At 35.7% G+C, this 13,287-nt stretch overlaps 1 protein-coding gene across 1 annotated transcript; it reads left to right on the top strand.

The window, feature by feature from the left end:
• The first annotated feature begins 1,574 nt into the window (after positions 1–1,574).
• On the top strand, positions 1,575–13,248 carry Casp1 (caspase 1). The gene is made up of 10 exons (XM_027930643.2): positions 1,575–1,622; positions 2,238–2,504; positions 4,782–4,844; positions 7,732–7,847; positions 8,490–8,663; positions 9,089–9,323; positions 9,810–9,953; positions 12,199–12,308; positions 12,674–12,777; positions 13,178–13,248. Exons 1-9 carry the CDS (start codon positions 1,616–1,618, stop codon positions 12,770–12,772), a joined length of 1,215 nt encoding a protein of 404 aa, XP_027786444.1. The 5' UTR covers positions 1,575–1,615; the 3' UTR covers positions 12,773–12,777; positions 13,178–13,248.
• Positions 13,249–13,287: the final 39 nt, after the last annotated feature.

The following is a 13,287-nucleotide window of genomic DNA, read 5'->3' as shown; positions in this document are numbered from 1 at the left end:
GTTCCAAGTGAGCACAGTAATGGAGGGTCCATATATCTTCCTTAGCTGGTAATCAGATTAAGCAATGTCTGTGAGTCTCTCTCTGGCTCAGGTTATGGTGCATGTAGGATTTCTCTGCTAGCTGGGCTATAGCATTTGTAGACGTGGTAGATTCACTGGTGGCTCTTGGCTTGACACACTTGGCTACAGATATGGTATACCTATCAATTTTCATGAATTGTGTCATGGCAGATACACTGTGGCCAATCTAATCAGGAAAAGTGTGGCTGTCACAACAGCAGAGGCAAGACATCCATCAGTTTCCTGGGAATTTTTATATCACACTGAAATACAAGAAGGATTAATAGCTGCATTTTGTATTTAGCCCATTAAATATATTTATAAAAAAATAGGCTAAATTTTTGGGTTTTATTCTGGGATGATCAATGAAACATGTACTTAAAAACAGTGATCTCTTTGGGTCTTCCTTATCTTCTCTGTGTATACTTTCAAAGTCTTCTATATGTCATCACCCACTTTCCAATTTTTTTCTCCTTAACATTTAGCGTCACTCTAACATTAACAATATTGTAGTTGCATATTGGATTCTATGTTTTCTTCTTCTCTTGAATATGAGACCATGGGGGCAGGAAATCAGGGCCAGGTTTGATGGAACCGTCAGAACCTAGAACAGTGTCAGGAATGCAGTATATGTTCTGTGTACATTTTCCAGATGCATGAATGAATGAGTTATATGAGAATCAACAGTCATAGAATTTGCAAATAATTAATTTTGGTGAGTCTTCTAATGGTAAATAAAATTAAAAGCATCATACCACAGATCATGTGCCAGGCAATGATCAATACAATTTGTTTATTTTCACTAATTTATGTTCAATAGTGTGTAAGTGTGTACCATTAATATAGTTATTTTACATGTAGAGAAACACATAAGAAAGTCTAATACCTTGACTAAGAAGAAAATGCTTAAATGTTAAATCCCAAATTCTAGTTCAAAGTATGAGCTTTATAAAATAAATTGGGGTTTATTCTGGGATGGTCAATTAAACATGTACTTAAAAACCAGTGATCTCTTTGGGCCTTCCTTCCGTCCCCTGCATCACTATGATACAGTGTTACACCAAGGAGAGCCATCTGAAAAGGAAGAATATTAGATAAGACAAGATTCAGTTTCAGTGAAAAATGTTTCCATTCCTAACAGCAAAACAGCTTCACAGGGACAAATAACTTATGGGACTTGCCTAAGAGCTTCAGGGTAGGGCAAGGGAAGAGTGGTTCAAAGCCTCCAAGAATAAATCACTTTTCTGGATATCACTACTTAATGATTGGGTGATAGTACATTGTGTGAGTCTAATTGTATAAGTACTTTCTCATTCCTTATTCTCCAAGCTTCAGTCCTGTCCTACTCTAAGCTAATCCTGGTAGTAATGAAAAAAAGTTTCGAGGATGCACATCCTAATGAAGTCTGAATTTCCGAAATCTGTGTTCTTCTTTACAGAAGCATGTATATGCACGTATGGTGGTTATTTCTCAATGTGTGTGCACACCCTGCTGAAGAGGAAGGTGGAATATGCTTTCAGTTTCATATTACATCCGAGGGTAGGAACGAAAAGACATGGCTGGTGAGTTTCTTTTTTTCCCTTTAAAACAACTGGTCTTGGGGAAGAAATCATTTTGAAAGAGACTGGCTCTATGGAAGCTTGCATTAGGTTTTATGGATGCTTAGTGAGCAAAATGAGGGAGAGGGAGAAGGGACAGAAGGAAAGAAGACAAGAAGATTTTCAAAGTTGTCAGAAAGGAAAGGCAAGAGTGAGAAAGGAACTAGTGCTTTACCGGCATCCTGCTGTCATTTTGCAATCTTAATTCTCAAATGCCATTAAGCCTTACAAAGGGAGCAGAATCAGAACAGGATGAGTAACAGAAGCTGTTTTCCCCCAAAGATACTGGGTTATTATTGTCTCATTGTTTTATTATTTAGATTTGAGGAAACATGGGACATGAAAGGATGACCTCTGCTTTTCAGGTACTAAGAGAGGGACAGTAGCTCTTAGTCTTCAGGCCACTCTATGTGCATATATGGGTGATATTGAAGGGGAAAAGTAGCACAGCAATAGAATAAGAGGCAAGATTGAAGTGTGTGGAGAGGGAGGTGTTATTGATTAAATCTAGACAATTCTTCATTAATGGTGAAAATGAGGCTGTTTCCTTGACTTGTGAAATTCCTGTGCTTCAAACAGACAAAATTCTGAAGGAGAAGAGAAAGCTATTTATCCAGTCAGTGGAAGCTGGCACAATAAATGGCTTGCTAGATGAATTATTAGAGAAAAGAGTGCTGAACCAGGAAGAGATGGAGAAAGTAAGAGCTGAAAATGCTACGGTTATGGATAAGGCCCGAGCTTTGACTGATTCTGTCATTAAAAAAGGGCCCATGGCGTGCCAAATCTTTATCACTCATATTTGCAAAGATGACTGCTATCTTGCAGGGACACTGGGGCTCTCCTCAGGTAAGCGTAAATGACTCAGGCTGAGGTTTGTATAGTCCAAGTGTCTTTGTGCCCAACATCTGATTTCTTTAATTAGTCATGCTTGTTTCCAAGCAGCTTCCTTGCCTTTGACTTCATGCTCCTATTGCATGTCAACAGACTGTTTGTTTCTATTTCTCATGCCTTACTGGTCTTTTCCTGCTTGGAGTTCATTTTCTATCCTTAGTCTGTGGTTCACTCATTTGTTGAAGTTCTTGAGAACATTCTTAAAAACTTCATATTAAATGCTCCAGTCTGTAGGCAAGGCACATTTTTTTTGTTGTTTGTTCATTTTCTTTAAGTCCAGAGCTCTCTAGGCACTAATGTACTTGTATGACATAAAGGCTTAAGATCTGTAATAAATACTTTATATACATTTTCTCCAAATTTTTGCTTTCTATGAAGAATAAAATATATCTGGGAAATGGTGGAACACTCTGAATAATTTGAATGTTTGTAGCAAAGTAAAGATTTTTAAGTGATTTTTTCTTTCAATTATGTCCTTGAATTTTCTCTCCTAATATCCTTACTAGCACAATGGCCACCCAGTCATGGATCTCTGTTGCACTTCCCAAAGCTACTGCAGAGGAGAAGTACTTTGAGAGTCAGATGCCTTTTTTTCTAGGCATTTGGGGAAGTCTTTGCCTATCTAAGCTGACATTATGTATTTCCTGTGTGTAATTAATTTCTTATTTTTCTTTTAATATTTCCTTTTCATTTTATGTCCTCTTCTATCCCTTCAATTAAAGACAACCAGTAAATGCCAATAGGGTTCGGAAATGATTGTAGAATAGCCAAGATGTCATCTTCTTTGCTCCTATCCTGTCAACCCATAGTTCTTGAATTTCAGAGCTACTTGCATAACTCACTGTGACTATTCTGTTATCTAAAATCTGCTGCTCTCTTGTCTTCAAACAGACAGTACTATGGATTCTGGTAGAAGTAAGAACAATAGGTTTGACTGATTTTACAAAAACCCAAATAATTAAATTGTAGGTTTCCAACATTTTCCTCCTCAGAGTAGTTAGTGCTAATGATACTAACAAGGAGATTTGATTTACCTGGGAGACAGGTAAATGTGTGCCACCCTTTGTGTGCCACCTGGAGTGGCCAGCAAGAGTGGCTTAGTGATGAAAGCCCCAGGATTGGTAGTGAAGACAGACTTATGTTCACATCCTGGATCCACCACTTTTTACACTTAGGAAATGATTCAATCCTTCTGAAATAATGTGTTAATGAGCTATATGAGCTAATGAATTAAGGGCCAGTCCATAAAATCACCATATTACTTATTATTGTTTTTAAATTTATTCTTATTTTTCGTCACAGTGACAGAATATGGAGAATACAAAGAAAATAGAGAATAAAGTACAGAATATAGAATACGGTTGGGAACCTAATTCTGAGAGTCAAGTTTGCAGGGTATTTTCCTGTAACTTTCATTTATATCCTTTCACTAAATTTATCAAATGCTCTAACCCATGTTTCTCCAGTTTCTCTGGACTATGGAAATATCACTAGTTCACAAGAGTTGATATTATTAATTTAAGTGAGGAACACATTTGAAAGAGTTTTGAGAATTTTGTGACAAAATTTTATTGATTTTGAATAAAAATCTGTGATTCTGGGTTGATGAACATATCTATGAGAAAACTAAAATACCCTGTGAGTCCAAGTATTTCTCTGACAACCTTCTTCCTAGGATGTAAGTAGACTGCTGAGAAATTCACCAACTTCTCTCACACTGAAACTAGGGTTTGTTCTTCCCTGATTTTGACAAAGGGTCACCTCACCATTTTCTGCTGTGGTAAAACCTAACAAGAGTAAGTGTTCAAACGTTAACTGTCTAGCATCATATTTTTCTTTAAAACCATAGTCTACTCTTAGACAACTTTACTTTGCACTCATATGTAATGCAGTAGAGTTAACCTCAGGAGACATCTTGAAATACACACATCAAGAAAATTATTGATTCTACAGCCAACGATGTCTCATTTCCACTTTTACTATAGAGCCAAGATCAAGGGAATCAGTTAGAAACATTCTTATGTTCTGCCTCAAATGCTAAGGAACTATACAGCCATCTATACCTAGAGGCCTTTTTCCCCCCAGTGATGAGTGTGGTTTCAGGTGAGTCACATGTTGAAAAGGATTAATTATCAATCAGGTCTGTGAAAGGAATTTTCATGGGGAGTATTCAACACCTGGGGCAAAGTTCTTCAAAGATTATGAATTTTAATATCCTTTATCTTTCTTCAGGTCCACAAACTGGAGATTACTTTAGTATGCAAGATTCCCGAGAAACATTTCTTTCCTTCTCAGGTAATCATGTTTTCAAAGGAAGAACATTCTGTAAACCCGATTTTCCTAGTCATTGACTTAATGCCATAAACCCAGGGCGAGAGTCCCACAGATTTATCCTGTGCTTTTTTCTCTTCTTAATCTACTCTTTTTTAGCAGAAGCATTTCTTGCAACTTCTGTATCTATCTATCTATCAGTAAAAATGTACGAACCTATGCCTCAAATCCTAATTTCCCACTTGTGTGCCATACCTCACTATTCAAGTGCCTATTAAAGATATTTATTCACATCTTTTCTGGACTTATTTATCTAAACTTTGCCAGAGCTGAACTTCCCCTTCTTCTCCCATCCTGAACTGCTTCCAGTTAATTCTGCCTTTGCTAATTGTGTCACCATCACTATTTGTTCACATCTGAAATCTAAGATTCATCCTTGGTTCTTTCTTTTTCCTTACCTCTAACTTTCAAGCAGTGGCTAACTTTTATTGATTCCTCTCTCAAATCTGGATCCGTTTCTGCTTTTTTTTTTTTTTTTTAACTTCCACTGCTGTATTTCAAAGTCCGTATTCTGAATATGCCCAGTAATTCTCCAGTCATTAACTCTAACTACATTTTTCCTTTCTCACTACATTTATTCTTTCACTCTTTTGGACTTTTTGCTTCTTGATGAAATAAAACTTATTTATTTTTTCATAGTTATAGTTCTATCTAACCTTGGTTGGCTCATAGTGTGCAGGCAATAAATGTTAAAAGACCATTTCATTAGATAATATATGTCATAATTATGATCAGATACTAGTCAATTAGGAAAATATTTCTTACATTAATTCTGTTCCAGATCCTGTACTGTTAGAGAATAATGAACATGACTAATAATGTTTTTGCTTGGATTGAATTTGCATGGGTACATAAATCTCAAATGAATAAGTATTTAGGAATCTATCATCAAATTTTAAAGTTACCAAAGTTTTAGGAATATAAAAGATACTACACATACCTGTATAAGTTAAGACAACATAGGATACAATAATAAAGTCAAAATTTTATAATGTCTCATATAGATAATAGAAAATTGTTTTCATTCCTGACAATTCTGAATTGGCCATTTATTGATCAGCAGCCACTCCCTTCCAACTGTTAACCCAGATACCTAGATATCTTCCATCCCATGGAAGAAAATATCTGTAACATACGATGCCAAAATAATGTGGCCATAACCATCAAGTTTGTGCCACAGGAAAGAATATGGAAGGTCACCTAGGTTCAGCCTAGGTGCATCGCATCAAATGTGCTCACATTACAGTCAGTCACTTGGCTACACCTAACTTCTGGAGTGATTAGCAACATGAACCAGCTGGGTACCATGAGGAAGAGAAGAGCATCTTGTGGTCTCTGTAGATGCTCAGAGTGTGCAGTCTCTGCCACAAAAATTAGTAAAACCTCTTTATTTTACACAATATTAGAGGTAGCACAGAAAAAACTCAGGTCTCAGAGGACAAGCAACATCTTAAGTATTTCAGTGCTGTACCTTGAAAATGGTCTCAGCCTTAATGAATCCTGACATGGTCAACAGGCACCCTTTTGTTCATTGGTGAAAAAAAGAAAAAAAATAAATAAACCTAAAAACAAAAAGACAATTTTCTTTTTGCATGAGTCCATCCTCTTAAAAAAATTTAAGTGATTTTATGTGCTAGAATGGTTTTCCATTCACAATTCTAGACTAATTTAATCCAAAGGTGATTCTTTTCTCTTAAAAATGAAAGGAACTTATATTTGGAAGAAATTTAGAAACCAGGAAAGCAAGTATTTCAATAAGTAAAAACATTGCTCTGCTGAATCAAATAATGGAGAGTATCTCACATATGTTTTCTTAGATGTTTCATGGGAAGGGATACTAACCATAACCAAATGCACTATCCCACTACTAAAAAAAAAAGTAATTCAAACATTTCTAGTTTTTCCTACTCTTCTCTAGATTTCTTTATGCAGAAACAGACCACTCATCCCACATAAAAATTATTTCTATGTGTTTTTTTTCAAAACATCCATTCTTTTTAGCCCCTTTTCTTGGAGTCAACACACATTATGATACCTTGATTTACTTTATTGAGTATACAACAGTTTAAGTTCCTCTTTGAGATTAAATGTGATTTCTCATTGTAACATTTCTCTTCCGAACTACAACAGACTGCATTAATTTTTTTAGCAAGGGCATCACATTGTTGGATGGTATTGAATTTGTGATCAAATGAAAGCCTCAGGAATTTTTGCACATCAACTACTGTGAAAACCCTTCTTAATATATTTGTGTGATCAGTGCTTAGTGAAATGAATCTATTTAGTGTGTATTTTGATTTTAGCATTTATCATTCTTCATTACAGTCCTTCTATTCAATCTTGCCTCTCTACCTTACATCTGTACACATTGGAAAATGATCCTGAAGAATGAAACAAAGGCTCATTTAAAAAAAATATATATCCCTGATGTCTACTATCATGCCTGTTATATAAATTAATAGGCAAATATCTATAGTTTATAAAACATTTTAATATAGTTCCTTAAGTCCTCTACCTCTAACTCCCCACAATTTTATTGTAGGCTTTAAATCTTTCAAGTAAATTTATACCTTCAATATTTCTAAAATACTGATTGTTTTCTCAGTATTTTTTAATCATTCATGGCCTTAAGAAACTTCCTTTCTATGTATTTATCAAAATATTTTTATTATAATGCTGATCCTGACCCCTATATCAAAGTACTGGAAGTCTCTGGCTTGGAAAGTGTTCCATTAACAGTGAGCTCACTCCATAACATTCATGACTAACCTAGGATTGAATTTCTGAGATATTTCCTCAAAATGAGACCATCAGGGATGTAATTATTCATAACGCTTCTTGTCTCTTGCAGCTCCTCAAGAGGTGAAAAGCCACCAAGTTGAGCTCACATCCTCAGGCCCAGGAGGGAGCCTCAAGCTTTGCCCCTTAGAAACAGCACAAAGGATTTGGAAAGAAAAGTCAACAGAGGTGCTGTGCTCAGAAAATAAAATGAGTGAACTGAAAGACACCCTTGAGACTCTTCTGAAGTGCAGTGGTTCTTCCTTAGAGACAATTTCCTTGAGATGTTTTGGAGAATAATTGGGCTGCTCCCCTTAAATAGATGATTTCCATCTCTAGAATCCAAGGCTTATATAGAATTCCAAGTTTGGATCAATTTCCTGTGTAAATCATAATATAATATCCATAACATCAGTGTCTGGTATTGGCTGTGAGTCACACGTTGCTCTAAATTCTTTGCATATAACAATACTTTTAACCATCAAAATAACTCAGTTTAGAGTGCTGAAACATGCAGGGATTTTAAAGAAATTTTTCCCAAAGTTACACAATCAGAAAATGGGCAAGTCAGTGTTGAAATTCAGTAATCCTGGCATTAAAACCTTTGTATGTTTCAAAATCTCATATCAAATTTAGAGTAAGATGCTGAGCTGCCTTTTAGTCACTTGCAAACTCCCAAATTAAGATTCAGTTGCCTTCCCTATTCTTAATCTGGAATTCATGGGATTTGTTTTCTCAATAGGATTAGGGCATGGGAGGCTATTTTAAACATACAGGTTGAATATTGAATTAAAGAGAACAAAACTATTCATCCAATCTCCTTTCTTACAGATTTATCCAATAATGGCTAGGATGACCCGCACTCGTCTTGCCCTCATTATCTGCAATACAGAGTTTGACAGTCTTCCCAGGAGGGCTGGAGCTGATGTTGATATCAGAGATATGAAAATGCTGCTGGAAAATCTAGGATACAGAGTGGATGTGAAAGAAAATATCACTGCTTCAGTAAGGCTTCTAAACTATAAAATCAATAGTCTTATACTTCATACTCCTAAATAATGCTAGCAAGCATGCTTTAGTACCAGGACACTTTGTCTCTTGGCAGTGTATAATCTCAATTTTTCCTTGGAGGGTGCTTGATATTACATAGCTCCTTCCAACGTAGGAGTCCTTTAGCAAGACCCTGGTGTAAATTTTAAATGGAAAGTGTTCCACCTAAACCGTGCTCCTATGTTTCTACTAGAAATCTTAGTGACTTCCTATAAGCATTTCTTTCTTTACTTTATCAGAGAATTGAGACATTAATTTTATTTTCCACGTCATTTATTTTCATAGAATTCCTCAATGAATTCCTTAAGTATCTCTGCATTAGATCCCCAAAGGACAATGGTAGTAAATCACATGGATTAAAATTCAGTGGTTTCTTTCAGGACATGGCTACAGAGCTGAAGGCATTTGCTGCCCGCCCAGAACACCAGACCTCTGACAGTACTTTTCTGGTGTTCATGTCTCATGGTATCCGGGATGGGATTTGTGGCACGAAATATTCTGAGAAAGTCTCAGATGTGTTAGAAGTCAACACCATCTTTCAAATGCTGAACACCTGGAACTGTCCAAGTTTGAAGGACAAACCCAAGGTGATCATCATCCAGGCCTGCCGTGGTGGTGAGTCCTGATGTCTCCTAGGACAGGAGTCATCCAACACTGACCTGTGTACAGCTTCATACATCCAATGTCTTTGTGTCTGTTCCTAATATCAAAGAACACCTGTTGTTCCCAATCAATGAGAGTGACTTCTGTGAATTATGTTTCTGGTTGGTAGTTACCTGTTCCATTTTCAATTAAGGATAAATCACTTTTAGTTTTGAGATTTTAATGCTTGGATGTTGTTAGTTTCAGCATTTTGTTAGATAAGAATTATTGAGAAGATCTTACATGGGAATATGTCACAATAAATTCCACTATTGTGTATAATAATAATGCATGAATTGAAAAAAAGAAAGAATTATTGGAAAGGTAGCTCTTGAGATGAATGCATGTATGTGTATGTGAATAAAAAATAAGTGAATAAGTATGGTTCAACAGGGGTTTAGAGGAGGTAGTTCTCTTGGCAGTTGGTAATAAGCAGCTAGCTAAACTTTGTCTTTCCAGAGAATCAAGGGGTGGTGTGGTTAAAAGATTCAGCAGGAGACACTGAAGGCAAATTCTTACTGGATTCAGAAGACCTTGAAGATGATGGAATTAAGAAAGCCCATGTAGAGAAGGATTTTATTGCTTTCTGCTCTTCAACACCAGGTAATGGGTTTATGTGCAGGATACCTTCAGTGGGGTGGTGACTAATAAAGAATTCAGTCACCTGTCAGAGGATAGTTACCTGTATTTAACTTTAGACAAGGATTTTGAAGACCAGTTTTAGGTTTCATGCAGTAACACTTTCAGTTTCCCTCACCAAAGAGACAAAATGAATATATATATATATATATATATATATATATATATATATATATATATATATATATATATATTTCACTGAAGTGATAATAAGTAAATCCTTCCATGGAAACATATTTCTTCCTGAAATTGTGAGGGATAACAGAAAATTAAGTAAAAGTATATTTACACTGAAGTAAAATTGAAATCCAACTTCACATAGAAAAAGGTCCACAGTGTTGGCACTATCAAGAGTCTAACTGCCTAGACATTATATATTTATAGAAAAATAATGGGGACAAAAAGGTAGACAAAGCATAATTGGACCCTAAACTAGACTGAGTTTTAACTAGAAGTAAGCAGTGTATAAAACAGAACATACCAAATGATTCCAAGTGTAAGCTGTGGAATAGTATTGTGACTATATTCTAACCCTTCTATTTAGTACTTGGTAAATTAGGTCTATTTATTTAGTTTCTCTGGGGTTCCTTTTAATTCCTTACCTATACATGTAAATATAATATCACTGTTCTAAAGATTAAAAAAGATATTATATGTGAAATATTGAGAATGCCACAGAGTAAAACACATTAAATGACTTGTTATTAAGGATGTTTCTTCTATAATGTAACTCATATGCATTCTTTTATTAAGGATTAAATAGAAATCATTGAGTCATTGAGTTCATTTAATTACTGAATTTTGCAACTTTCTGGGACTTACATTCCCTTAGTCACCTCTGATCCTAAGGTCCTGCTTCTGCTCAAAGAGCTTAGTTTACAGATTATTTTCTGTAATGAGATGCCATCCCTCTGGAGATAGCTGGTTCTGTATTGTGCTAACCATGTCTTGATATGGAACTCAGTTATTTTTTTAATCAAAACAATAATGCCATGCAAAAATCCCATACATGTTTAGCTTAAGTAATAAGGATATTTCAGTATTATATGTAGTAGTCCTCTGAAATCCTTTGATCCCAGCCTTCCACAAGAAATTTACCTCTGGTAATAATATAATTCTTTGCAGGCTCTGGGCTTCTTGACACCTTTTTGTTGATTTCTGTCTCCTTCTTTTATTTGCTTCTCTCACTCCTCTTTTCCAGATGACTCCCGAAAACTCCCATTCGGTTATCTTCAGCTTAACTACAGAACCTAGTTCCATGTTCCCCAGCATAAATCCCAACACATTGTGATGTTTTCCTGAAGAAAATTGTCCATCCACTTCCTTAATTTTATAAAGGACTTGGCAGTAATACCTGCCTCGACCCTCTCCTATCCATTTTCTTTAACTGGAGAGAACAAGATAAATCAGTTGTGCTTTTAAATAGAATTTTAACTATTAATGTGCATTTTATCATGAATATTGGCTAAAGAATTTGGTCAGAGAATATAGCCACAATTTTATGCATACTTGCTACTATGGCTTTTTCTCTTATGCATGCATTCCTTTGAGTAATTTTTTGTATCTCTCCATTACTTCTCTGTGTCTCCTGTTACACATTTAATGTTGTTCCTCTTTAGAAATTCTTAACCCTGAAAGACCTTTTGTCATCCCACAGGATGTGACTTTTCCCTCTTGAACCCATTCTAGTTTGTATTTTCATTGTGCTGGTACTGTTTTCATTCTGTTATTTTCCATTATATATCCTATAACCTCTCAGACATTTGTGACGTGTCATATCATCTATTCCTCAAATATCTCTTTGTATCAGAAATTATTATGCTCCACTTTATAGTTGAGGCTGTGCATTTCAAAGTGAATAACTTAAATCAGAGTCATTAAGTAGCACCCCTGAAATGCACACTCAATCTTCAAGAACCAGTCAATCTTCTCTGCTCAATTCTGTCTTTTCCTCTCTTTCTGCTAGATTTTCAGCTACTTAAAATCAGGGATTATGTCCCACTATGTGAATTCTATACAGCTTTTTATTGAGTATTGGTAAAAATATAACCAGGAACTTTAAATACGTTAAAAAATTGGCAAATGGTGTGTAACAAAACAGAACCAACTCAATACCATGCCCCAAGGGGAGTGGAAATACTAGAGCTACTTCTCTATGTCTAATCAAAATCCTGTAATGAGATTTGGAATGTGATTTTTTTTTTAACAGATAATGTTTCTTGGAGGCATCCCACACTGGGCTCTCTTTTTATTATGAAACTCATAAAAAATATTCAAGAATATGCCTGGTCCTGTGATCTGGAGGAAATTTTTCGAAAGGTAGGGCTCCAGTTGCTTCTTCCACTCTAGTCCCTGGAGTTGGCTATTCCACATGGAATCTCTGGACATGTTTATCTTCCAATAATTCCATTTTTTTTCCCCAGAGAAACTCTATGAGGTTCTTTGGTATGTGGGTATACCTGAAAGCCAGATCTAATCTGTTATGGTCCATAATCCCTATAAAACAATCATGTATTTTAACTTTCATTCCACTCTGAGTAGATAAAGTCAATAAACTCTAATTTGCTATTTTTTTTTGTTTATATCATTTATCTTACAGTTTTTCCATTGCAGTTTTTCCAGCTTAATTCAAGATTCTCCACTAAGGAAAAAAAAAAGTCTACAGAATTTCCCTTTTCTTTTAGGTTCGATTTTCATTTGAGCTACCAGATGGTAGGGCACAGATGCCCACCACTGAAAGGGTGACTTTGACAAGATGTTTCTACCTCTTCCCAGGACATTAAAATAAGTAAGCTGTAACATTATCTGTTTATGTTTGTGCATATGCGTGTTGGGGGGGGGGATTCTGAAGTCCCATGCTAGCCCAGGCTTCTAGGTCTGGTTTAATAAATGGGGAGACACCAAAGGGAGGTCTTTTCTTTTTCCGTTCAGGAAGGTTCTACAGAGTCAGATAGTCCTTTCTCAGGGTCAGCTGCTATCAATCAAAAGGTAGTCATATGATTACAAAAGCTCACTTTTGGATGTGCTTTCTTCACCTCCATATGACATAATATTTAAGCACAGTATTTAAGCATAGCATCTGGGCACTATCCTTTGGTAAGTGAGGACTCATGAGTAGAGTGACATCATAACTTGCATGATATTTAGCAGAACACTTTCTTATACTTGTGTTATTTTCTTTTCCCTAGGAAGCCAGTTTTGTCTTTCTGTACCTGTTTTTGGAGTCATGTCTATTAAAAATAAACATTTCTTTAAACAAGCTAATAAATCTGAGAGAAAAAAAAAGTTTGTCCTGCTT

Source organism: Marmota flaviventris, chromosome 9, assembly GCF_047511675.1.
Source record: "Marmota flaviventris isolate mMarFla1 chromosome 9, mMarFla1.hap1, whole genome shotgun sequence".
Taxonomy (NCBI): Eukaryota; Metazoa; Chordata; class Mammalia; order Rodentia; family Sciuridae; genus Marmota; species Marmota flaviventris.
This window is presented reverse-complemented; position numbering and strand designations above follow the sequence as displayed.

Coding starts and splice junctions, on each gene's coding strand:
- Casp1 (XM_027930643.2), top strand. Junction 8,664..9,088: donor AAGAAAATATCACTGCTTCA/GTAAGGCTTCTA, acceptor GGTTTCTTTCAG/GACATGGCTACAGAGCTGAA. Junction 9,324..9,809: donor CATCCAGGCCTGCCGTGGTG/GTGAGTCCTGAT, acceptor TTGTCTTTCCAG/AGAATCAAGGGGTGGTGTGG.